The sequence below is a fragment of the Dermacentor albipictus genome, chromosome 4, assembly GCF_038994185.2.
Source record: "Dermacentor albipictus isolate Rhodes 1998 colony chromosome 4, USDA_Dalb.pri_finalv2, whole genome shotgun sequence".
Lineage (NCBI taxonomy): Eukaryota > Metazoa > Arthropoda > Arachnida > Ixodida > Ixodidae > Dermacentor > Dermacentor albipictus.
The window spans coordinates 37,481,511-37,509,073 of NC_091824.1; the positions used below are offsets into that span (position 1 = coordinate 37,481,511).

The 27,563-nt window shown below is 45.2% G+C and overlaps 1 protein-coding gene and 1 long non-coding RNA gene across 2 annotated transcripts; both read right to left on the minus strand.

The window, feature by feature from the left end:
* Positions 1-1,855: 1,855 nt before the first annotated feature.
* LOC135916739 (uncharacterized) lies at positions 1,856-8,291 on the minus strand. The gene is made up of 2 exons (XM_065450186.2): positions 8,016-8,291; positions 1,856-2,122 (listed from the first exon to the last, which is right to left on the minus strand). Exons 1-2 carry the CDS (start codon positions 8,284-8,286, stop codon positions 1,938-1,940), a joined length of 456 nt encoding a protein of 151 aa, XP_065306258.1. The 5' UTR covers positions 8,287-8,291; the 3' UTR covers positions 1,856-1,937.
* A 5,853-nt stretch (positions 8,292-14,144) lies between these two features.
* Positions 14,145-23,131, minus strand: LOC135916733 (uncharacterized). Its single transcript, XR_010569042.2, has 4 exons — positions 23,047-23,131; positions 20,121-20,306; positions 18,145-18,306; positions 14,145-14,339 (listed from the first exon to the last, which is right to left on the minus strand). It is a non-coding gene; the product is annotated as an uncharacterized lncRNA (long non-coding RNA).
* Between the last annotated feature and the right edge of the window lie 4,432 nt (positions 23,132-27,563).

A 27,563-nucleotide genomic window follows, 5' to 3' on the forward strand; every position in this document is an offset into this window, starting at 1 on the left:
AACGCTGACAAGGAGAATTACATACACCAGTTCCCAAACTGTAGAGGCGAAGTTGCATCGTGGTTCGCAGCTGCGCCGTCTGTGCCGACTGTAGCGGTTGGGAGATTCCGAGACGTGGGCCCGATTTCTGTAGCCATTCGACCTGCGAGATTTCGAAAAAAGCTGCTCACTAATGATTTTACAAGCTCTATAAGCCAAGAAATACATACGGGTAAGTCATTGAGATGACTGCAAAGGTGCGGCCACACCATGCTTGACCACAGCCACTCTGGAGCGCTGTGGCACATTCGATAATCTCCGTTCTCCAATTTCTAGGCGTACTTTGGCGGCAAGCTCGGAAATTCCTTGCAGTAGCCACTCTTTTTTTTTATAGTATTCCTCAGAACCTGACCTAGAACGTTTTAACATGTACAGTTATCAGAACACACGGGACGCAAATAAACACGTTTTTTGGGGGGGGGGGGGTGTTTATATTCTGAAGAATTAAAGTTGTTAACTTACTTTTGAAGACATGATCGGTCGTTCTTGGGGAAATGTCATAGCAGAAGCTTGCATCTTTCACGTAGAGTTCCATGCTTTTCGCAATCTCTTGCCTTTTTGATGAGTTTCGAAGTGGGCTGGAATCATTAACTTCACGGCGAAGAGCTAAATCGGCTTTCTCAGTGAATCTCAAGCGTGTCACACCTGTTGCTAGTACAGGCTTCATTCCTAAACTGTTTGCTAACAAGAAACTCACGTTACCATTGCGATGCCAGCTACTTTCAGTTTTGTCAAACGCACTCAAGACAAGACAATCCATTAGCGAGCATCCAGTCGTTCTCATGACGACGCGTCTCGTCAGGCTAACGGACGCCGGAATCGCCCAACGGTCTCAGAAATTGGACGCCCTATGCGCTCCTGAGTAGCGTTTCAGGCGAGTTTAGAGGAAGCGAAAGCTCATTTCAATAGTTAGTGGCGATGAACGAGTGAGAGCGTAGCCATCACGAGAATTCACGGTGAAGTGGGAGCCATAGGTGCCGTCCTGTTCGATGCCATTTCTTATCGTCCGTAAAGATTACGCACGTTAAATTCACCAAATAACGTACGTTATCATATCATTCGTAAACTACAGAAGCCCAATAGCGTGCGGAGCATGCGCAGTGAGAACGACGCTTTTTCATTACGTACGTAATGCGTTTACGTTCGGTTGCAAACGCTAAACTAAATCTGTCTAATCATGCCTAGAACGTGCGCTCATCACCATGGTCGGTCGCGTATGCCGTCTCATGGTAGAACACGAGTGCATTGGCGCCGATATTCGCTTATTCATTCCGTTTCTCAGGGATACGCATCCTCGCTCATGAAGCAGACTACGGCTTGTACGAAGCAGACGATGGGAGTGAGAAGCGTTTTCGACGGAATATTCATAGGCTTTCAGCTATCTGCTTTAGTTTTAACGAGAGAAACCGTTTTGTTTGATCAAGAAAGTTAGACTTAGTGCCTCCATTTCAGTTTCTTAGGCGAAACGTCATGTTTGCGTCACGTAACGAAAGCAAAACGGCGACATCAGTGCCATTTCGAACACGTTGCGCCTACGCCACGCGTGGAAGCCAAGGTGACGTTGTCCAGAATGGAGCCCCAAGTCACTAGATGAATGTACACGCGCGATCGTCTAGTAGGCGAGATTCATGAAGAATAAATTATATGGCGACCGCATCAATGCAGAATGACTTCGAAGGTTCCTTGAGAAGTGTGCAAAGGCCAGAGTTACAAACTAAGGAGCCCTGTGACAACAAAAAGCAACCTAGTAGTGTACTGAGATTTCAGCACAAGTAAACGCATACACATTGCCACAGAACATGCCAGGCGAGCGGAATATTGACGAGCATGTCAAACGGTTGTTTATTCTGATAAAGTGTCGAGAAGAAGCTTGGCGTGGCTAGCGGTGACCGAGGGCCTCACTTGGAAGACCCAGGAACGAGGTAGCAGTAGTTTTCCTTGCAGCCATTGCGGCAGCAGATGGATCCCACCTTGAGGCAGTTCAGTTGTTCACAAGTCGTGTTATTCCTCGGCTCAAGGCAATCCTGGGCCCAAGTGAACACTGGTGGGCAGATCTCGGAGAATTCGGGTGGTGGACCTATACCTAGAATGGTGCGAAATGAGGGGAAAACGAATATCAATTTAACAATATTATACCGTAAGGTTGTCTAGTGTTACGCTTTGAAAAATCCATCACCAACTTGCGTTCTATGGAAGGAAGCAAAGTTCAGCTACTAGGTAAAGGTTGTGGTGTCTGGGCTTGTGCGCAATCAGAAACTTGCAAAAGCTTTCCTGACTATCACCGCAGTATATTTTCTCATGTGATAGAGGCAATTTTTCACGCAGTGGCACCTCCTAGTGCTAGGTCCAAACGATGTACTAGACATCACCTTAACGTAATGATTTGAGTGCCATGGTTTGTGGCACCTACGCCCAAGCGGCCACAGCCTAGGCACTGTGGCAGTTCGCGAGTCAAAGTTCAAGCAGCTAAGTATACTCATCGACGAAAAAGAGAAGACTCACAGCGCGAACCATTTCACCTACTTGTCTGAAGGGTATAAAGCATAGAGAAACATACCTACGTACAGAGCGGACAATCGAGCCATTTCGCGGCCAAGCAAGCAGGAGTCTGACCACCCGCCTGGCGGCGTAGAGATTTGCGCTTCCACTGTACCTCAAAGGTAGACAGCTTATCATACATCTATGGGGTTGCGTCCACGCATCCCGTTACCATAGAGACGTTAATGCTGGGCCGGTCATGTGCCTCTGGTTACGCTCCCCCATCCGTGCTTTTCCACGCGCCGCCCCACTCGTGGGGTAAGTTCCTTTTCTCTGCAGGGATGATTTGGCTGTTTCTTGCGTTAAGAACATTGTTAGCAAGATGTTTGTCATGCTGGGTGAGTGTATTTTGCACGTGTAGCATAGAATCTGAGTAGTGGCACGCGTTTACCGTGCAGCCGCCAGTTTGTTTTTGTACCCATCTTTTGCGGAAGAGCATTTACATTAGTTCCAACGCGCAATTTTCCAAAAGTCACTCGCAAGACCTTCTGTTTAAACCACAGAACTTGTTATACGTGGCTCACCCGTAGCACCGCACAAACGTTGTTTCATTTGGCGTGGGTCGAGCAGTGTAATGCGCATTTCGGATCGTCTTGCGAAAGATGTTAACCTCACATGCATGCACGCTGCATGCACCTGGCCCAGTTCACAAGTGCCACTTTTACTTGACACGATGCCTGTCATTGCTAAAACATTCTTTTTGTAGTTTGTATTTATCTAGGGCAGGATCCAGTATTTTTGCTGTAAAATTTCCTACGTAAACAAGAAAAAAAATTGCATGGAACTATTGCGTCCTATCGTTTGCAACTGAGAAAAGCGGTTTAGAAACGATAAAAGAATTGCAATAAAGAGAGCCCTGACCAGATTTTTCTTACAATATGCATGAGCTGATTCAGCCTGGCTGGTTCTTCGAGAAGCTTGGCGGATCTTCCAGTAAAATATTTGCCATCCACGAGTTTATTACGTCCATCTGTGCGGCCTGCTCAATAATGAAATCTTAAAGCTCTTGCGCTCCACTAGAGGCGACGTAGTGAACATTTTTGCAGCCGAAGGTAAAGCAGAATTGAAAGCATTCTTATCGAAACCAAAACCTGAAGAGAGCTCAACCCCATTTTTAGTCGAAAGAAATATTTTCCATGAAACAAAAAGATGGATGGTACTTGCACAAGATAAAGTGACTTATTACCTAATTAGAAAGCCATAATATTGGTTTATTTAAAATCGGCTCAGAATAACACCAATTCCTAAATTGAAACTAAGCACTAATGAAGTAATTTCTTTCGAAAGAATTCCGCGCTCTGCATCAATTTCGTGAAATTCGAGAGAATCGATCCTTTCTTAGTCACAAATACAGAAAAAAGGAAACGATGAGTCAGATGCAGCAGGGGAAGAATTGTATGTTTATTGCCATGTGTAAATAAAGAACATACACAAATTCGTACAATTGTTTCTTAGTGTGTAGCATTACTTGGCTCTACTGATACTTACTTGCTGCTTTTGTTTCCCCAATTACAAGTTCGTCCACATCCATATAATCCGCAAATTTTCGTTGACCCATGCCAAATCTATGTATTTTCTATGGAGCCCCACGCATTCCTATGGGAATGGTCTCACGCTTTTTGCGCTACAGACATGATTTTGCTACCAAAATTGCCCGGAGTACTCGCTAAAAAAGCTGGGCACGTACCCATTATTCGGCGACAGTTGGCCATGGTAATGCGATTGAAATCTTTCTAATGATGAATGCGTTACAATTTTGTTTGTGTTGCATAATTGAGACCTTTGCTCGATTCGGCACCCTGACGCTGATGGTTGCTCGACCACATTTGCTACAAGCGAGTAGCGCGGGCCTTCGCCGGCTCCATCGCATAGCGACGGCTGTGGCTGCGTTCTTAAAACTCCTGGGCGGAGAGTGGCTTCTTTGGGTGAGGCATGGACACAGTAGGATGGCTCGTCGAATGAGGCACGTGGAGCGGCATCAGGTATGAGGAGCGTGCTGGAGCCAGGCACCTCGCTCGCGCTTCGCTCTGAGCATGCTGCGCCATCTAGCGAAGACGCCGCTACGTACACATATTTAAATGGCGATTTAACAAGCGGCCACTTTCGACGTGCATGGGGTGCTATCGCTTTAATATATTAAGTATGCATGCCCCCTGGGTTGCCTCACGACGTCCGTTCTGGTTGATTGGTTAAGGATGACCAGACGCCAGAATAATGCACGCAGTATCCAAGTTGCCTGTTCGGGTACATACCCAGTGGGCACATACCCACTGAATAGTTCTCAACAGGCCAGACGGTGGCCAGCAGCAAATTCTAGACCACGTTGTCAGCTCGGCAACAGAGCAGCCAGTGCATACCTTGAATACCTAGTGAGATAAGGCAGCATACAACTTGGGTCACTGGGTATGGCTAAGAGTCTACATACGGACAGATAGAGAGAGCAAGGAGAGGAAAGGCAGGGAGGTCAACCAGACGAGCGCCCGGTTTGCTACTTTACACTGGGGATTTGCGAAAGAAGAATAGAAAGAGGAGAAGAGGGGGCGAGTGAGCAGAGAGTGCACATGGGAGGGTGCGCAGGGACACTATAAACGGTCACTTAGCCGGTGCACTTCAAGCACTGTGCTAGTGAAGGAATAGCTTTGTGGGAGTGACGGGTGTGGGCACGGCCCGAGTATCTTTGACTTAGAGAACAGTCTCGAGTACAGTCGGTTTAAAGTTGGAGTGAGAGAGAGGCGTTGGACGTCGTAGCGAGGGTACGTACATAATAGGTGCTCGATGGTTTCCTCGCACCTACAGGAGTCGCACACTGCGCTCTAGGTCATTCCCCATACGATAGGAGGGAGTGCACGTGAATGCCACGCCCAGCCACAAGCGGCACGTCAAAGGTTATTTCGCCGCGGGAAAGGCTAGATGGGGATCGTAGCAGTAGCGAGCGGTTCAGCTTATGCAATCGACAATTGCACTCCAGAAAGCTTGTGACCTTTGCGTGTAAGCTGTCGAAGCTCCCTGGCAGTGCGCGACCTCGCCAAAAGTATTGGACATGTCTGGGTGTGTGCGTGGGCAGACCGGCCAGCCCTGTCAGCAAAGTCGTTGCCAAACGATGCCACATTGAGCAGGAATCCACTGAAAGATGATGTACCCCATTTCCGGGGCATGGTGGTGTACTTCCCTGATGTCGGATACCATCTGCTCGTAAATTCGGTGATGTAATGCAGACTTTATACTGTGAAGAGCTGCCTTAGAGTTACAAATATGACCGATTGCTGTGTCGACTCTTCGGTGACGTACGTCATAGCGGCACGGACAGCTGCAAGTTCTGCCAACGTATATGTAGTCATGTGTGATTATACGAATTTAGCTGTAACCTGCTTAGCTTTGCGTGAATGCGAAAGCTAATGTCGTATTGAACGCCGTTGAGCGTTGTTTCTAAGTATGAACTCCTCGCGGGCAAACGAGTGCGTTGAGGCGCTTGGCCAAGGCTGGGGCACTGCGATCTTAGACGTCATTCTACCTTGATTAACTGCCATAGATTCTAATCTGTGACGCCATTCTATTTTGATGAACTGCCATGAATATAATGGGAGACACCCAAATAAGCTGCAGAAATTTTGACGTAGCCGCATTCGTCACAAAGCGTTTGGCAATGGAAATTTCGGTCCTGGCATGATGTCATAAAGCACAGTGCCTAGGCCTGCTATCTAGGAGGCGCTAATTTAGCCCAGTGGGTAAGACACTCGCCTTCTGAGCGTGAGGTCGTAAGTTCGAAACTCACCACCGTCAACGACTGACAGCAAAAGCTCTACTACGCCATGTCTCACGAAATGATTCATCGTGTCGCAATGACCTTGAGCCGCCGAAGCACAAGTGTGGCAGGTGTGACGTCATGCCACGTGATCCGCCGAGAAGATGGGTGGCAGTCGTGCGGAGCCTTGCCGCTGCGGCACCACGCGACTAAGCGAGAGTTTAGCTGCTTCGCCGGCGCTTGCTCGTTCAGTGGGCTGTCTCGCCATGGATGGCGCGCCGGCTGGGCAGTCTTTGCGGGCGCTTCACCGCAAGCGACAGGCTGAGTGCCGCCATCCGCTAGATGGAGCTAGACGGCAGGCTGCGAAAACTCAAGCAAAGGCAAAGTTGCCTGCTGAAACACTGCAGCAAAGGGACGCCAGGTCAGCACGTTATAGAGGCGCTTACCAAGCGCGGAAGCGTGCCAAGATCGAAGCTTCTGCAACCACCGCCGTCGTTCACAAACACGAATAACAAGGAGAAGGAAACGAAGCCGTGGATACAAGCAAGGGCACCCACAATGAACGTTTGTCGAAGCGGACCCTTCGACTCTGGCAAGTTCGACTGCGACGGCCAGGCTTCACCGCGACTTCACGGACAACGCGCTTAGCGGCGTGTGTAAAAGACTGTGCCCTATCTTTAATGAAACCCTGTGTGCATAGCACTTGAGCCGTTATGACTATGTTTACAGGCGTTAAACCTCAGCCAATTTTTCCTTTTGGCTTTCATTACACATCAATTTCTTCATAGGGATTACCGAGGCAAAGTTTGAACGTGAACGAGAGCGTGTGCGGATAGGACAGACTTCCGCGAGTCAAGGTGCCGTGGCATCCCTGCGACGTCTGCTCCCCTCACGCAACACCTGACGCGGCAGCTGTTTCCTTTGCCCTGCTCTGCTCCGTCAAGGCACGCAGCTGACGTGGCGCAGCAGGAATTTAGGTAACGCTTCACTGCTACAGACGCCGGATTTGTCGCTCAATGGGACATGCGATGCTTTGGCATCGAAACATTTCTATCAGTGTAACATGAAAATCAGTTTTATCTGACGGTGCTGCGCCACCTACAAGGTACCGATATTTCAACTACAGCAATAAAAAGAGTGCACGACACAAGGCTAACGCCGAAAGGATTCGAAGTGTTTGGAATATTGCGTGTAATAGGCAATGCTTACAACTCCAAACTATAGTGACATGCGCAAGAACGATTCGACGCTGAATTTCGAAGTTTACTAAGGCACCACGGCAAGCCGTGGTGCCCGAAGCAGCGCTCGCTAACACATTAAAATGGTGTCACAGGAAGCGCTCGTTATTTTGGTCCAGATCATTTCCGTAACAACAGGCACAATTAATCGGAATAGACGTACCTCTCTAAGTCTTCGCAATAACATTCCACAATGCACCGTACCACGCGCTACGTTAACTCATTGGCTGCGGCGCTCTGCAGCTGAGCGACGCGTTGGTTCGATTTGCCGGCCGAATTCCGTTGTAAACGGCACAGAAAACATTCATGTGCTTAAGTCTAAGTGAACACTCAAGAATATCAAGCCTTCCAAGTTAATCTCAAGCTCTCAGATATGCCGTCGCTCATAACCCACCAAGTTTTGAAATGCCAAACCCAGTGGATCAGTCAATCGTGGTTCAGTAAACAGTTGACCGTACCTTTGACGCACCAGCTTCCACCGCACGGTTTCGGGCAGCACTCCAGGCCCTGGGCAGCGCACTCCGCGGGGGAGCATACGGTGTAGTCGCAGGTACTCAAGACACCCGACCGCACGAGAGGGCAGCGAGCTTGCACTCCCGTCATTGCGGCTAGCATGAGGAACACTGTCATGGCAGCGAACGCGGGGCAGCGAACCTTGCCGACACCCAGGGTGATCATGGTACCCGTTAGAACGGACGCCACGCACATCCAGCGAGCAAACTGCGCCATCGATGTTACGGGAAAAGCTTATATATGTGTTGACCGCTCCATGCTGGCCTAGTTACGGGCAAGGGCTCTGACGTCACGGATGCGCTATCACCACAGGTGAGCGCATGGAAATGCGCAAGCGGGAGATACGAGTTACCGCAGGTGCCACACGCTCACTTCCACCAATCGACAAGCGACAATCCACCACGTATAAAAGGAGACCGATGGAATCGGTGTGAAATGTCGGAGTCGGGAACACGGCATTACTCGCACCGGAATTTCGTTTCGGAAATAAGCAATTCCTTTTCTTTTCAGAGCTCTCAATTTCTCCTGCTAACAGGAACCTCCCCGCGAACATTGCCGTCCATCCAATCAATGTTTTACGTCATTTTACTGTTTACGTCGCCGGTAATTTTTGGTAACATCGCTTGATCATGCCGGATTTTCTACTTCATTGGACATATAACGCTTTTTCATTAAAACTCATTATATACTAAGCTGTAAGCTACAGCATCACGCAACTGCAAAGTGGGCTTTTAGCGGCGCTGCTGATTCAGGCTGGAGAATACTTTTGGCCACATGCGGTTCTTTCTCATGTACCCGAACCACCTTACATGAGCGTTTTTGTTGTGTTGCAGACAACACAAGGACTACAGGAACGAAAAAAAGTCGATGTTTCTATTTGTATTCTTAGCGCCGGCAATGCGAGTGCATCTGACAACCAATTTGGCCCATTATCGATCTTTCTTAAAGCGTTCTTACATTCGGCCACCGTGATGCCGCCGCAGGAATCGGTAATCTAACCCTCGCCCTCGCACACAGAAGCCCAATGCCTAGCCATTCACTCAGGCGACGCAGGCCGGGTTCGTGCGAATTTTCCCAGTGACCGAATTTGACGCGAGTGACGTGGTGAAGGCCACCGCAAAATCAAGTAGATCTACGTGGCATTGTCTTCTGTTAAGCCCGCTCCCCGTGGTGCGATTTTACATTGCCTTTTACGCAGCTACGATTTCCGCAAATGCGAACTTTGCATTATCGCTTCACATGCACCCAGGGCGGCGGCTGCGATTTTCGCATTTTCGAGTACCTAGCAGAGTACTGAATTATTCTTGGCGTCAGTTTGCTTCGGTAAGAAAAAAAAAGCAACTTAGAAACTGCTTTCGTGATAGTTCTTTGTGTTTTAGAGCGATACTTTATCAAAACAAAAATTAAGTAAGAAGGCCACAGTGAAGTATCTCCGATGGACGTTGTGATTGGTTCCCCATCGTTGCCGCACGTGCGTTTTCGCTTTATCGTGCGTTAATAAAGGGCAAGATCTTCGCACATGCCTCGAGAAATGCTTGTGCCAAAACGAGTTGGTGCCGACGAATCAGTAAGTCAGATTGTGCTGCTGGATCAAAGTGTAGAGCTTGGAGCGTTTGGATATGCCATGAGGCTATCAGCAAGTGGTATAAAGGGCGTTGAAATGATCCGCAATAAGTGTGCCTCGATCCTTACGCCATGCTGCTTCATGCTATGTGCCGAAATGTGCATGGCGTTCTTGGGGGCGGCTATAGACATTAAGCAGGTGGAGAGGCTGCGTTCTGCGCTTGCGGGCGTAGGCGGGAAGCTCAAGCAGGACATGTAGAATACGTTGGTTATCCAATGAAAAGTCGACCACCGCATGTGCACGCCTGACTAGCGTGGACACAAGGTGGTCCTAATTGTGATTTCTATATATGCAGCATATACTACATATCCAGGTAGACTATGAAGGGGGCGGGGTTCCTGAATAAATATGATGTCTAGTGGAGAAAAGTGTGTTTGAAGATACTGTATGGCGCTGCCACACTTTTTCCCCAAGCTACGGCTAATCCACTGCCACACCGCTACTTCTGAATAGGCGCTTGGCGTGGCAGGCACCGGCGAATGACACTTCGCCATCACTACAACTTGGGCTAACCTACCGGGATGCAATTGATCCGCATCCCGCTAAAGGAAGGCGGCGCCCCCGTTTTAGTTGATGAGATACGAGTTTGGCTGCAGTGTCCGTCAGTGTTGCAACTGTCACTACAAACTTGAAGGCGTGTAAGACGATCCTCAGTAGAGGCCGGATGCACAATCGGTAGCTCGAGTAATGTGGTGAGAGTGTGAAGGTGTTGCTCAAGCCGGGTGACGGGCGTCGCTAAATTAGGCATAGGATCAGCATCAGTAGGCTCTGCTATCTCCACGGGAACTGGCTGTGAAATCGGCGTTGCAGTTGTGAAATCAGCGTTGGTGGGTTAGTTGGAGTAGCTAGATCTGAATACATAGTGGCTGAAAGAGAGGTTGAAGCGGCTTTCCTACTTTCGCCAAACGGAGACAGTGTGATCTCCGACAGAATCCTTACAACCACAGTTCATTTAGTCTAGACCTTAGAAATCCACTGGGCCAGCCGGCCCAGCACTGATCTGCGACAATGCGTCAGCTGCCTGATTTTAGGGCGCAGAGATATGGCAGATGTCTCTAGAAAATTCAGAGATAAAAGAAAATTGCATAGCTTACGTTATGAGTACAAGGAAGTGTCGATCTTTAAAACGAAGGTTAACGGGTTGCGGTCGATTCGAATTTAAAACCTACAGCCTTCAAGGACAAAACAGAAATGCTTAACATTGCTATAGATTACCAAGATTTTCCACCCGAAGATGCTGTAGCGAGCTTCTACAGGTTTGAGGCGCTTTGAGAAGAAGCCCAGCATCCTACAGTCCGTGCCAGCGTGCTGCTGCAGTACTGCACCCATTGCCGTGGTCGACGCGTCTACTATAAGGCAAGTTGGCGTGTTGGGCAACGGATGAATCAGCAACACTGCAGTCGCCAACTGCGTTTGGGTTCCTGGAAGGAGTGCTTGTGCTTTGAGGATAAGTGAAAGGTAGGCGGTTATTTTGGAGTCACGATGCAGCAGGTCAGTAAGCAGCTGAGCAACTTGCGCGCAGGATGGTATGAGTCACCTGTGAAAATTTATGAGCCCCGGAAACTCTCGCAACTCTCGAAACGAGGTTGGAGAGGGGAATTCCTAGATTGCCCGCAATCGTGATTCCAGTGACTTGATACCTTGGAGTGAAATGCGATGGCAGAGAAAATCCAGGGCTTCAACTCCGAAAATGCATTTCTGGGGCTTTAAGACTGGGTCGTGTTAAAATAAGTAGAAGGCAAAACTGCTCTTCGTCGGTGGGACATGCATCGAGAATGTCGTCAAGGTGGACGAAAATGAACGGGAGTCCACGTGTAACCTCGTCTGTGAGCCTTTGAAAAGTTTGTGCGGCATTCTTCAAAGCATAAGGAATACGGACTAACTCAAATAGACTAAATGCAGTAAAGATTCCTGTCTTCGCCATGTCGCTGGGTTCGACAGGAATTTGTTATTATGCTCTCATCAAATGGATCTTCCTGTACATTTTGGTCCCGGCGATATGAGCGCCGGTGTCATGTATTTGGGGAAAAGGATATTGATCCGGAGTAGCGACGATATTCAAGGCTGGGTAATCACCACAGGGCCGCTAGTCACCGCTGTCCTGCTTCGGAACGAGATGCGTAGGTGAAGACCAATTGCTGGATTAAGGACGAATAACGCACAGCTGAAATGTGTGTTCCAACTCATGGCGGGCGACTTCCAACCTCCGTCCAGCGAGCCTCAGTGATCGGGCGGCGGCAGGTGGGCCGGCGGTGGCGATATGATGCGTCATCTTAAGTTTCACCGGCAGCGCATCGTTTCGGCACTTCGTGAGTAGCGGGTACTCAGCAAGTATGCTGTAGTACGTTGAGACCGACCGAAACGTACGCATGCCAGATGAGGTGAGGTTGTATTGTAGGCCAAGTGCATCGAGGGATGTGACATTAGCCTTTAGGTACTGATCGCGATCACTCACACCTAGGTTTAAATGCCGCAGGAAAGGCGCTCTAAATATAGCAAAGCTGACGACAGTGATCACAAACACCCATCTGGGGAAGCAGCGGAGTCTGATGTCTAGCGTTATTGATCGGCGCCCATTCGATGCGATGGTTGTGTTGTTTACTGCGTGGAGCTTGGGTGTGGAGTTGCCGCGTTAGCGATATGCGGCCGTGGTGGAAACGACAGACAGCTCGGCTATGGCGTCGACGAGGAGGCGGGTGCCGTTGATGCGGTCGACTACGTAGAATAGGCGGCTTGCGCGAGGGCCGACGTCGCATGCCGCCTTTAGCGACTGGCCGGTGCTTTTCTCGTCCATGAACAGGGCTGACTGCAGCGACTTGCTTGTTCGCGAAAGCGGCGCTGGTACCAGCAGAACTGTCGTGGTGAGTCTCTAGGTGCACTGTGAGATTGTGAAGCCTAATGTTTGCGCCGAAGTTGGTCGTCAATGTTGCTGCTAGTCGTCAGCTTGGTCAGTACACTGGTAAGGTGATCAACTGTTTCCTCCAGGGGTGGGAGTCGGTCTCTTGGCTCTGAGGCTCCCGCAGCTGCGATAGGTAGCTGTGCCAAAGACGTGCAGACGCATATGCGGTCAGAGAGTGCAGCTAGCCGATCGAGGTTAATCTGGACGCAACTCGCTACTAACATGCGGGCGGACTGTGGGAATCGTTACTGGAAAAGCTCCCGCAAAATTTGAAGGTGGCTCTTGCTTGTGGAGTGGCCACCCAAAAACTGACGCAACCGGTGAAGGAGTTGTGACAGTCGCTGGTCGCCCAGTACCTCGGAGAAGAGCTATTGTAGCGTACTCTGTTATGCATACTCTGATTTTTCGGCTCTTCCAGCGCCGGAAAATCAGGAATGGTTCTCAGAACCAGCTACGAGTGGTCACTTATGTCTTACTGTGGAAGCATTTTGGCACAAGTCTAAAGGGAATGCAACCACACTCGTATAATGTATTTCGCATACCTGGGACCAGAACAGACGTTTGATGATCAGGATATCTCGGAAGAGCAACGACTTGTTGGTGCGGTGCGTGCTTTTTGACAAACAATACCTTAGGCGAACATTTTATACACACGAATAATCACTTCAGACACTTGGCAGAAGGGGACTTAAGCATGCAACTTCACACTTTAGGCGGCAGCGCAACCATTTGCCTTTATAGCACAGTATTCCGCTAGCTTCCCTTATTTCAAGGCAATAGCTCTGAAGTGCACCTTAGGTCTAGCGTAGCGCCACAAGCTAAACCTAGCGCAAGGACCTTGCGCTGTACTAAAACTATCATTTTGCGTAATTCTAAACCTCTCTACACTGCAAAAAAATTTGCCTTACTTTACAGAAAATTTGCTGGTAATTTGTGACCGAACACTCTTCCGTAAATTAAGAACGGTCATTTCCGTAGAACGGACAACTGTAAAAAAAGAGACCGTAATACAAGATACGAGTGCTTCTGTATCTAGAAAACGGAAGACTCTGTATTCTGAATCTGTACTATAACCGTTAAAGTATGGTGCTTCTCGTATTCAGAAAACGGAACACACCGTATGCTGAATCTGTGCTATAACCGTTAAAAAACAGGTGCTTGCCGTATTCAGAAAACGAAAGACTCCGTATACTAAATCTGTACTATATCCGTTAAAGTACAGGTGCTTCCCGTATTTCATCTTGCAGAGCATATCCATTCGAAGAATGTGCCATCGGGCACAAAATTGCCCAGGACGTGTGAGAGTCGACCGAATTTCATTGGTGTGCTATTTGCTGGGATCAGCCGTGCCACCATCTGCGTTCGGAATGTGCATACGTGACCCACTGTTTTCAGCGGTCTTGAGCAGAAATGCAATTTGGTCAACGCTCGCACTTCCAGGGTACTTTTGTCCACGATAGTACATCTCCTTTAATGCAAATGTCATGAAGGCAGCTCATAGTCAAAGCAGCAGGTCACCATTGAGAAAATTGTCTTGCCAACACACTGACATGGCTGCAGAGATAAAACACTTTGCACTTGGTGATATGAATGCACTGCATAGCATATATACAAAAAGGTGCAACATTTCAGTCCTCAAGTTCTTAGATCACAGAAGCAACTTTATTTTCTTCAATCACTCGTCTTGCACTTCTTCCTGGTGAAAGTTGTTCTTGACTCCAAACACTTGCAAGGATAAACTTGCTGCTGTTAGGAGAAACAAATAGTATTCGTGAATATCCATCCTAAAGAAAGCGGCAAAAAAGTTTAATCACAGAACATGACAAAGCAGTAACTTCTGTGTTAGAAAAACATGTAAGTAGATCAACATTGTTGGCACAAGGGATGTTGCTGTAGCCAACATTTCGACATAGGTGCTTGTCATTAGGGTAGCAAATGTTTTCCTTGGCTGTGTTGTGGGATTGTGCATATCTCACTGGCCCCTAGCCTCATTGGGGGAGAAGTAACTGGTGCATATAATAGGTCAAGAGAAGCCAAAGTGTTAAAATAAAGGAAGGAAGGGTGTGCTTAGCAGTGGTGATTGTGATCGAGCGGGTATGAGCAATGCTGTCAGTACTTGCCAAGAGTAGGGGTGACCAAAACAGAAAACGATGTACACATGTATGTAGTCATTAATCCAGTAGAACCAATGTTCCCAGAAGACAAAATAGGTATCAAGATAAACAGTTTGCACTTTTGGAAAAGGAAAACGAAGAATTAAGGAAAATAAATTTTGTATCAAGACGCATCTGGTTAAGATCACTGCAAATGGCAAATGAAGGCACATTATGAATATATATTTTGTTGAAAGCCGATGAAGAAAATATATATTAACCAAATATTAAAAAATAGGGACATTAAAATTAAACTGGATATGACCATAAAACAGTATTGAACAGCCTGTGGAAAAAAATGGGATGGATAATATAACCAGGTGCAAGATTGCAAAACGTCGAGTGCTGTTTATATTCATGCTGCTGTTGACGGCTTCAAGTTTCTGTCTGCCTGTGGAACCTTTGTCTTACTTGAACAAGGAAATGGGTCATTTTTTAAACAAGCCAGTTCAAATGCAGTTCAAAGCTTCAGCGGTGTTATAATGAAAGAAAATATTATGGTCAGTTCTCCTGCTCATCTTGAAACTTATTGTGCGCAACAAACAGGGACGAAGAATAGAAGAAACACAATGTTAAGCGCTCGTCCTTGTGTTTCTTCTATTCTTCGTCCCTGTTTGTTGCGCACAATAAGTTTCAAGATGAATTTGTTCCAACTAGGCCGACTCGCAGTCTTGCTTCAGTTCTCCTGGGTGTGCTTTCATTCACCAGTTATTTCCACCGGTGTAAGTTCAAAATTTAATGGTCTAAATGGACCTTAGCTCCTGGCAAACCATTAGCTGGTCTTTTTTTCAACACAGATGCCTGCACATTATATGTGTTGGCAGGAGTGCTAGCGAACTACATTATACTTGTTGCCACAACCAAAGTGAAACTTGGTAACAGTGATTGAAAAAAAAAACCAGCATTCCACAATACTGATTCAAGTCGTCTGGAAAAGTTGCTTAAGTTAACGTACACCCCCTACTCCACCAGACAATTATTCACCACACTGACTCTCATGGTGTCAACCATGCTATTACAACACTAGGCATCAAGTGAGGAGAATTAGGGGATAAGAGGGCACAATGCTTTTTGTTAGAACATCAAATGTGCTTTACATAAATGCTACATTCCAACTAACAAAGGAGCAACCGGTTTGTGAGATAGTGACCAATGCATACGAAAGCTAATGACATTCTGTGCAGCAGAATGTCGACGATGAGGTGTTATGCGCACAAGTGTACCCTTTCACACAAAATGACATCCTGCACTCAAACCTTGTGCCAATATTATAGTTTGAAAAACACCGTAGTGGAAAGCAAAGAGTGCTAAATTTGTTGAAAATTACTAAAAATTATTCGATTATTCATTATCCTTACTGTTCGTTAAAGATTCACAGATTGTTCCCTATGGGTGCTGTAAACAGGCACCCTGCTTTTACAGTGGTAGCAACAACGATCTGTGGCACAGACAAGAATAAATGCTCATGAAGTTTATGCAAGAGTATATCCTACAAATTACACCCCATTTCACATTCCAATTTGGTAGAAGAGGAAGACGAAAAAAACTACTTTCTGGTGGAGGATGCATACCCCAGAATAGAAGAAACAAGTGTACCCTAACCATTGCTGCTGCCGATGCCTGTGCACTAGCAGTTACATATAATATGGCAGTTACAATTGTTTTTCCACAAGCACTGCAAGCTGCGGCCAGTTTACCAGTACACAGCTGTAATAAATTTAGGGCAAGCTAAAGCTCTCTAATAGATTTATCTCATATGACACAATTGGAATGCAATATTCTGCAAATAAGTGAAGCGCGATGTGCCATCCCATACAATGAAACACCTTTGAAGAATCTGAATCACCACCTGCACTCTTAGGCAAGGTTACACCCTTTGGAGTGCCCCTTCTGCCACACAACAATAATCGTTATTTGCCTTGATGCGTTTCCTTTCTTGAAGACGCCTCGCCCGCTACTTTGTTGTCGGGAATGCTATCATGCTGATAACGCGCATGCTGTTCATTACTGGAAAGCACAGGGCTCACAGCGTTAAAGAAAGAAAATGCATAAAGGCAGATGACAATTATTGTTGTGTGGAAGAAGGGGCACTTCAAAGGGTGTAACTCTGCCTAAGAGTGTGAGCTGTGACGAGGAAAAAGAGTGTGTTCTGTGCAAAGTAGTGCACCTGTATAACCTAAAGCTTTGGAGAATGCATTTAGTATGAGCTGGGAAGGTTCCTAATTTTAATTGCACACAGTGAAAACCTCCATGCAGTTTTGCAAAATGCAAACCCCCTACCTTTTTGTTGTTCAAACGTAATGACACGTAGGGCCATAACATGTACATTATGGGTTTCGTTCCCAAACAATCAAAGTGAATAGCACCACCCTAAGTGTTATGTGCCTTCTTGTTAGTGTCGAATGCTGCGATCGGCAGAGAAACGGATTTCTGGAGCAATATAAAGTATTAGGTACTGTGATCTCAGTTCTTTCACTGCTGTTTAAGCATTATCGGGTCCTAAAGTAAAGAAACGAGGAATAAATACATGCATATTTTACGCTACAACCCTCATAAGTATTTAGTAGTCTGGATTTTAAAGGATTCCAGATTTACAATGCAGGACAGATTTTATTCCACTGAAAGAATGGCATCATGCCAATGATTCTGCATTTGGTGCTATATTTATTTGTATTTAGTTCAGTTGGAATGTGTGTGTATCGTCAGCGATATCGCTTGACATGTTTTATATTGACTGTTTTCTAAATTTAGGCAAATTCGTATTCGCAAATAACCTTGTATGACACCAAGAACTTGCTTAGCAGGAGTATTTCTAACATGTGCAAGATATGAGGCTCTTGAATGCATATCTCAGCCTGGGGTACATGCCGCCCCCTAATCTCATCAGCAAGTTTCTGGAACTCATCTACGAGGTTTCTTATGATGAATGTAAAGTTGCTTGAATGGGGGAAATAGGGAATTTATAACAGGTGAATTATGCAGCATAAGAATGATGTCAGCAAGAAGCAAGCATCAAGAACTATAAAATGAAGACTATAAAATGCAAGAATTATTTGGGATAACTTAAAATTCTGGCATTGGAACGAAATGTCTTTCAATCTATATATAAACTCTGATTATTCACTCTACTACCACTGCCTTCATTAGAAACATTCATAATCATTATCCTATCTATGCCACATCATCCTAGCTAATATTCAAGCCTTCATAAGCTGCTTTTTTTACTGCTAATTCTCTGTGGGAAAGAGGTGTCCGTATGGAGCCCATATCATATACTTATTACCCGTTTTTTTGATAAATGATAAGGAAAAAACTTCACACCAAAAATGCATTGAGCTTGAGCAAGTTCTGCGTTTGATGCTGTTGATTCTTTTTTCCCTTTGCCATCATTGACCCACCTGGTTAGCTAAGTAGACAGAAAAGCTGCAGGAGAAAGGTAGGGGTGCCAAACCAGACTTGTGCCCCAGGGGACCTTTTCACGGTCACTGGAGGAACTGCCTGTGGCCTCGGCATCTTCCTTGAGGGCCACGGCCATGTCTAAGAAACCTTGTCTCCACAGGCTGCACAAAGAAAGATAATTTGCTGAGCTAAGTCTTTTTCTTAAAAGAACCCATTTAAGTTGTATTCGTGGCTTTGCACCACAAAACTGACACATTACTGGCCACTCAAGACACTTTATGTGTATTCGCAGGCTTATTCCTTGGAAAAACACTTTTATGTAGCACACAATGAGTAACAGTAACAAAAAAGTGTATCAGGAGGCTTTCATATTGCTCTACAACTTTTCATTGACACATTTCATTTAATTATTTGAGATATTTAATAACTAATTAAGAATTATGTAATTAGGCAGAATGCACAATATAATCAGAGTATCTCCAGGCGATGGCAAACATTACCTTCATTTTGTCTAGTTACATCGCATTTACATATTTCTAAATCTTGGTGCATGATAGTTAAGACACCCTGTAGATCAAAAAACAATATTAAAATTTTCATAATCATCTCTTGCGTGTTATTGGTGGCTATGGCTGCTTCAAGTTATTCTTTCAGTATGGTACAAGCAGTTTTGAAGTGAAATTGTTTTGCATCGAGGGCATGCAATCTAGACAGTCAAGCAAAAGGTCAAGTTGTGTTCACTATTCAGATGTTTAACTAAGAAGCTGCAGGAAAAGGAAACAAGACACAACACCTAATAAACAATGCAAAATTTGAAAATTTAAACTGAACAAGAAACCAGTTTTTGAAAACACAGAAAAAAAGCCAGCAGCTTACATCGAATACATCCTTGCTATGTACTCCAAGTGAAGTTGTTACCGCAATGCTTGGGCACCATATGAACGTAACAATCAACAACTTCGAGCAGAATATTAACACCACTAAATGAACTGGCCTTTGAAGATTCTTGATCTGAAATCCTCAACGACTTGTTCTGGCGTTTAATCTGTCAAGCTCAATCTGTATTCTCAAAAGCTGGCTCTCGGCCATAATTTCTCTAAACACAACATCAGCTTAAATCTCAAGATAGAGTTGACCTGTAAATAAAGTGGATAATGCATGGCAAACATCATGAACTCTCTTACACGTTAACCAGAGGGTTCACTCATGCAGCAATGAAATTGTGATGCAGATACGATATATTGAAGCTGGTTTTGTGAAGTGTTTCATGCTTCCAAGGCTTCTTCAGTTGTGAAAGCTGTCTCCGTTAGCTAAATAAGCGATGAGAATAAAAAAAGAACTTCAACATGCTCACAATATGTTGGCCATTTGCAAGTAAACAGCAGCCCTTTTGGGCACCCAGGTTGCCTGGTGCAAATCTACTATGCCACAGTACTTGCGTTACCCACTACCAGCCACTTTAAAATGCAATGTGTTCAGAACCCTTTCCCTCTGTTTGTCTGCTTTGGAAACAGTTTAACATGTGTTCAGTAGGCGTCGAGAAAGGGGACAGAAAACACTGTGCACCACTGATTTCTAACATGTTTCGCTGGATGCAGCACACCGCACCGGATGCAGGTGAAGCCAGTGGAAATGCGATGTCACGCAGTCGCTTGTCCTGGAAGCAGGGCATATGGTGGACTAACTAGTGCGTGCGATCAGATAATATTGCTGCCGAAAAACTTTTCTTTGTGGTTTTTCACATTTTAGGAGGTCTCTACATGTCTGGTAAGCACTTTTATGACAATCTGAACCCGTATACGATAGTGTTCTCTTACATCAAGTTTTTTCTGATTTACCAGTGTTTCCATTACACGCCACTTATGTTAGCGACACTGTAGACACTACAATGGAAAAATTCTGGACACCTCGAAACACTGCTCGGGTAGTTTATGGCACATCAGGCAGGCATGTTAGGGGAACAAATGCTACACACCCGTGCAACAAAGTGCTGCCGCAAAGTTGTCAAGCACCAACTTCCGGGACAAGGCCGGCTTCAGTCGAGGGCGCTCGATGTGCTGTTCATCCCCTGTAGTAGAGATCAGTGGCGTGGACCCTTTTATACTGGCTGTCTTTTCTGGTCGGAACCTTGGCAACAGCTTCCACCATACTTTTTTTTAACCTGCAACATGTGCAGACAAAGTCACATCACTGTGCGTTGATTGTATGGCTTTATTGTGCTACACATTCTATCAAATCATTAAAAAATACAGTTCACACATTTTCTGTATATAGACAGTCTAGTTGCTATACACGCGAAACATTACAATTCCTCTGACAGAATGCAACAATAGAAGCGTACACTGTAAAGCTACACTAAAATTTAAATTGATGTGACACCATATGAGCATACAGTATGCTTACTGTATGCTTTAGCCCTGTGTCAAGTAAAAGTTAATTGTCAATCATTTATGGTGTATTTCTACTTATTCTGGGTCATCAAACTGTACAATCAATGTTCCAAGTTTACACAATGTTGGCTTTTGATTGCCTATGTGATCCGTTTCCTACTTATGCATGCAGTAATCCCACTGTATTAAGGAAAAAGAGAATAGGAAATGCCGTGATAATCTTCTACATTTGATGAGGGCAGGAGCAATGACCAATAGCATGTGGTTGAAGCTACATAAATACTCAGTTTTCACACAGCTTAATTATTCAGCAAGTAATAAAGAGCTATCCTGTGTACCTCTGTATGACCAATAAAATCTGACTACTTGACACTGCACTAAGGCTGCCGCTTGGTACTGTTCGGCAGTTCAGCTTTGGTTTTCTGATATACAGAACTGTTTAGGTACCAGTAGTTTACTTTGAGATAAAATGGAGCTTGGAGCACTGGTCATTTGCACATAAATAATGCGACAGCAAATATAACACAAGGATAGGAATATGGGTCTCTTGGAAAAAGTACATACACATTATGATTATAATGTGATGTGATGCCACAATGAAACAGAAAGCAACGCATAGAAGTGGACGGCGCTTCCATGCCACCATGGTTATTGGACAGACAGTACTGCAGAAGTGCCCGCAACACAACGTGTTGGCGGACTAGTTGGTGTGAATCCATAAATACTTTGTTAAGCGCAAAACAATGGAGACAAGAAAGACGACCAGCACAAGGCACTACACTCAACTGACATCACTTTATTGCGTCGCTCCTTTATAAATAGTAGAATCTAGAAGAACATCCGCAGTGAGCACCATGTGCAGAGACCCCCAACAACCAATCACAAGAGCGTACTCATGCGACGGGATCCAAAAAACCATATTGAGCACTGCACAAGGTTAAAGAAGGCACACTAATGCACTGTGACCCCAATGACTGTATGAAGAAAGCCTCCGATAACTCTCAGGCGGTGGTATCACAGCACTTTTTCAAAATCGTAGTATCACGAAACATGGCTTTGCACTTCCATATTTTACAATGTTGAGCCAAATGGGAACCTGTGCCTGTTGGTATGGATCGCTTAGGTTCGCAATGTTTCGTGATGCTACGATTTTGAAAAAAGAGCCGCGATACCACCGCCAGAGAGTTATCGGAAGTTTTCTTCATACAGTCATCGGGGTCACAGTGCATTAGTGTGCTTTCTTTAACCTTGTAAAGTGCTCAATATGTTTTTTTTTATTCTGTCGCATGAGTGTGCTTTTTTGATCAGATGTTGGTGGTTCCTGCACATGGTGTTCACAGCAAATGTTCTTCTAGATTCTGCTGTCTACAAAGGAGGGACGCAATAAAGTGATGTCAGTTGAGAGTAGCGCCTTGTTCTGTCGTCTTTCTTGTGTCCGTTGTTTTGTGCTAAAAAAGCAATGATGTATTCCTTGTGTGTGTTTGAAGACAGCTCCACACGCAGTAGCGTATCCAGTATTGCTGCCCAGTGGTTTAGCTCGCAGCAGTTTGAAGTGCCACAAAACATAAGGAGAGAAACCTGCATTATAGTCTTGTTGCAAACAAGAATATAACGTGAAGTGCATTCTCAGGCCAGAAACTATAAAAAAAAATTTCATGATGCACCGCTGTGCAAGGTTTTATAGCAAAGTCAAATACATTTCGTGTAAATATGACACTATGATGGTGCACAATGGTGGTAATCTGTAATAATATAAAAGGTGCCTTAATGTTACAACAAAAGCTGACATTACTTAATAATAGCCCTGTAAAATTTAGCATGCAGGGGCACCGCTTGGTTAAACAATAGTGATGTATTGTCTATGTACACAAGTATTACCCACGCATTTCTGCCATTGTCTAAATGGCATAAATGAATGGGTAATACTTGTATACATAGACATTACATCTCTATTGTTTAACCAAATGGGTAAACTATGTCTGCCTGACACAAGACTAGAATTAAACCATAAATTATATATAGTCACCCTAACAGTAACACCTCATTTGAACTTCACAGTAAGTAGACGCCTGTTGATGCCAGCCTCCCCCAATGCTAAACTGTGCTGCATGCTCTACAGAGAAATTATAGTGGTATCACTCAACTCTGAAGCAATTCAGGACTGCAGCACTGTAGAAGACATCTACAAATGTCTCATTTCATGTATAACAGCCTGAATTGCTTGCACATCTTACCAAGTGCAAATTAAAATTTCTTGTTTAGCATTTTTGCCTGCTAGACCACAATCCAATGTCATCAATATATTAACATATTACCTCAAAGAACCTAATTTGGCTTATAGATTAACACCTTTGCATACTGCCACAGCTGCACTCTGTCATATGCGTTGCAATCATAAAGGAGTGCTGGTCCACCAGCACTCCAATGTCACTAACAGTGATCACCTACACAGCTAAGTAAACGGTCATGATTCAGGTGGCAAATAGCTATGAGAAAAAAAAATCCACTCACCTTGAGAGCTATAATACTGCAATAACTTGAGAGAGATGGACCCATTGCAGGCAGCAGACCTCTTCTCAGCTCAAGCACAACAGCATCTTGCCTTTCAGTAAAAGAAAAGGATTGATTAGTAATGATACGTTACCTTGTTTTTGCTGAGTATCAATACAATCTGACTTCCATGTATATCAGCTCACCGCTTTAGTAATACAACTGAATTATTCGTCAAATAAAAGAGTCTATGATGATACCATTCGCTTCTCTTGTATGTCCAAATTTTTTCGCACTGATACCCCGTTTACTGCTTGCTTAGTGGCACGAATGCCTTGACTGCCCAGACATCATTCGAAGGAACACGTCTTGCTGCACCGCAAACGGTGCAGCAAGACGTTTTTTTCTGGTCACAATTAAAACGTGCACCCAAGCAAGACGATCACAGGTAGTGAGCGACTGCTATTGCCTCGAACGCTCGAACGTTTATTTCCGTATTTTAACAGAAGTTCTTGTATCGGATACAGTATGCTCTCAAGCCAATACAAGCGTCAATACAAGAGCTCAACTGAACGCAGTTTTATTCTACGCTTTTAACGCGAGTGAACAAAAGGTTAGAAGTACCTCACGGAAATTGCGTTCGAGCCAATCGCGCTACGACTGGAATCGATCTGAAAAGATAAGTTGATCCCTTTCCCCATTCATGCGTGATTTTTGCCCTAAGACGTTGCATAGTGGTCTTTTGAAACAATATTTCTGTTCGCGACACCGGCTTACCACACATCATTTTAACACCTACGTTATGCAAACCAAATAAGATTAAAATGGGCTTACCTCATGAGCAAGTTACGAGCGCGCGTAGACTGTTGAACACCCGTTGAGAGCAAGCAGGCTATCCGTGTCCAAGCGCATACGTGCACCCAAACACAGGACAACTTCTTCGATGCCGCAGCGAGCAGAGTTTTGTACACGAAGTGAAAGACATCCAGCGCAAATATCTCCGCGCGATGACGGCAAATAACGAGCGCACAAGCGTACACAACACAGCAACAAATTCGGAACTTTGCCAATTCGAACGTGCCGAGACCCAAGCAGCGTAACCATCCATCGTTTCTGTTCTTCGCTCCCGATGCGTCAATCTCTCTTCCTTGGGGTCTTGCTCCACCCTTGAGTACAAATCAAGAGATATTTACGGCGAATTAACAACATTTACAACACGACTCGAAAAATGCCGGCTGACTACACATGTGCATCTGCCACTCCTAACGGATGGATGGATGGATGTTATGAGCGTCCCCTTTGGAACGGGGCGGTGGCTTGCGCCACCAAGCTCTTGCTACTATGCTGCCTAATATCCTACCTAGGTTAACCAATGAGAAAAAAAAAACACACTATGAACTACTACGTCCAAATTTTCTGATACCCTATTGCGAACTGTGCTTTTGTACGTCTCCGTCCTTTGTCGTTTCCCTACTTTTCTTCCACCAATCCTCCAATCGCCTCTTACTGATGTCTATTGCGGACCTGTTTGCTTTACCACTGCTCCCGCTGAACCCAAGGGCTTCAAGGAGGCCAGTGGTGCCTAAATCGACCGCTGGATGGATGTCTTCACATTCTAATAAAATATGCTCCGTCGTTTCCCTAGCTTTACCGCAGCAAGCACATGCTTCTTCTTCCTTCTTATATCTCGCTTTATACGTGCGTGTTCTAAGGCATCCCGATCTCGCTTCGAAAAGTAATGAGCTTCCCTTTGAGTTATCATAAATGGTTTCTTTCCTAATTTCGTTTTTTCCCCTTAAGTAGTTACTCATGGCAGGTTTCTTTTCCATTGCCGCCACCCATGAGATTAATTCAGCCTCTCTGACTTTCCGCTTGACCTTCTTTGTTGCTGTGTTGCCCACCCCACAGGCCGCATACTTGCTGGTAAGCTTCCTAGTTCTTTTCCTCCACTGTGAATCAATGTTTTGCCTGTACAGATACCTGAACACTCTCCCAGCCCATTTACTTTCCTCCATATTCCTCAGCCGTTCTTCATACTCAATTTTACTGCGAGCTTCCCTCACTTCAAAACTAGTCCAGCCCATATCCCCTTGCACAGCTTCATTTGTAGTCTTCCCGTGAGCGCCCAATGCGAGGCGACCCACTGACCTTTGGTTCCCGTCGAGTCCTGATTGTACCCCTGATTTAAAGCAAACAACCGCATTTGCAAAAGTAAGTCCTGGAACCATTACCCCTTTCCACATACCTCGGAGGACCTCGTACCTATTGTATCCCCATAGCGCTCTGTGCTTCATTATGGCTGCATTTCTCTTCCCCTTGACTGTTATGGTTTTTTCCTGTGTTTCCATATATCCGTTGCCTTCGTTTATCCATATACCAAGGTATTTATATTCTGTTACCCGAGGTATTTCTTGGCCGCCCTGTATCTCCACTGTCTGTTCACTGTTTTCATTGAATACAAGAACACCTGATTTTCTAACACTAAATTTCAAACCTAAATTGTTGCCTTCCTGTCCACAGATATTAGCCAGACGTTGCAAATCACTTTGCTTGTTTGCGAGCAACACAATGTCGTCCGCATAAAATAAACCTGGGAGTTGCTGCTCTATTACTGTACCTGCCTGTTTGTATGAGAGATTAAACCCGATATTACTTCCTTCTAGCGCCCTCTCCATCCTCACCATGTACATCATAAACAGCAGCGGGGATAAAGGGCACCCCTGCCTCAGTCCCTTGTTGATATGAACTTTCTCCGCGCTCCTCATCCCTTCCCATTCAACGCAAACAGTATTTTCTAGGTAAATCTCTCTGAAAAGCTGTATACAATCGTTACCTAAGCCTTCCCCTTCCAGAATATCCCACAAGATGCTGCGGTCTACGTTGTCGTATGCTCCTGTAATGTCCAAAAAGGCCACATACAACGGTCTGCTTTCTGCTTTTGATATTTCAATACACTGAGTAAGAACAAACAAGTTATCATCCAAACGCCTACCTATTCTAAAGCCATTCTGAAGCTCTCCCAAAATGTCATTATTTTCTGCCCATGCTTGAAGCTTTAATTTGATTGCCTGCATTGCTAGCCTGTATATTACCGATGTAATGGTCAACGGTCTATACGAGTGAATTCTGTCTTTCTCCCCCTTACCTTTATAAATTAAATTCATTCTACTTTGTCGCCAACTGTCTGGTATTCGTCTATCTTTTAAAGTTTTTTCAACTGCTTTCACGAGAGCTTCCTTACTTTTTGGTCCCAGTTCATTTATCAGCCTAACGGGAACCTCGTCTAGCCCTGTGGCTGTGCGCTTAGGAATTTTCTCTTCCGCTTTCTTCCAGTTTAAATTTGTAAGCACTAGCTCCTTTCCCTCTTGGGTCTCTTTCATGCTCTTTTTTTCTTCAAATACAACCTCGTCCTTGCCTTGGAAAGATTCGGCTGTTACTTTTTGGATGTAATTTATTGCTGCTTCTCCTTCCAGTCTGTTTTCATCTTCGTCTAGGATATGTTGTTGTATTGTTGTTGATTTCCTGCCTAATAATTTTATGTGATTCCAAAATATTCTAGGTGCGGCCTTCTTTTTCTCACGTATTTCTGACAACCAACTTTCATTTTCACCTTTTAATTTTGCTTGCACCAGTATTTGAACCATAGACTTTTTCTCCCGGTATATTTCCCATTTACCGGTTACTTCATCCTGTGGCAACTGCGCCTTCTTTGCCTGCCTGTGCTCTCGAGATGCTTTCTGTCTTTCGGCGATCGCTTCTCGTATCTCCTTGTTCCACCAGCTTTTCGGTTTCTTTTTTCCTTTCCAATGAACGTGTTGTTTCTCTTTCCGTATTTCTGTCGTTACTACACTTAGAAGCTCACCATATTCCCACCCCTTACTTGGCGACTTGCCAATTTCTTCCTCCACTCTAGTGACTATATTTGCTATTTGTTCAGCGTTCAAATTTGGGCTGGCCATTTTGCTTTCGTTGCTCTCTTTCCCAACTACATATCCCATTTTCAAAATGATGCGTTTATGGTCACTCCCTATGCTGCTAAACCCTTCCTCATCGATGACCATTTCTCTCAACTTATCATGAATTCCTTCTGTCATCAGACAGTAATCAATGGTTGATTGCCGGTTTCCCACTTCCCACGTGATCTGTCCTTCACACTTAGGCCCTGTATTCACGATCACGAGGTTATGTTGCTCGCAAAGCTCTAGCATTGACTTCCCGTTATTGTCGGTATAGCCATCTAAATCCTGTATGTGGGCATTCATGTCACCTAATAGGACTATCTCAGCACCATTCCCGAAACCCCTAATATCAGCGCTTATGCATTCCACTAACTCTTTATTCTTCTCTGTGCAATTTATTCCGGTCCACAAATACGTAACTCCAAGCCAAGTTTCTTTCCCACTCATTGTACCTGATAACCAAAGATGCTCTTGACATTGTGAATTTACTCTTTTCCATTTGGCTCCCTGATGGATGAGCATTCCGACTCCCCCTCCCTTTCTTTCCGACTTAGTTCTGTTGCACCCTTCCCATACATA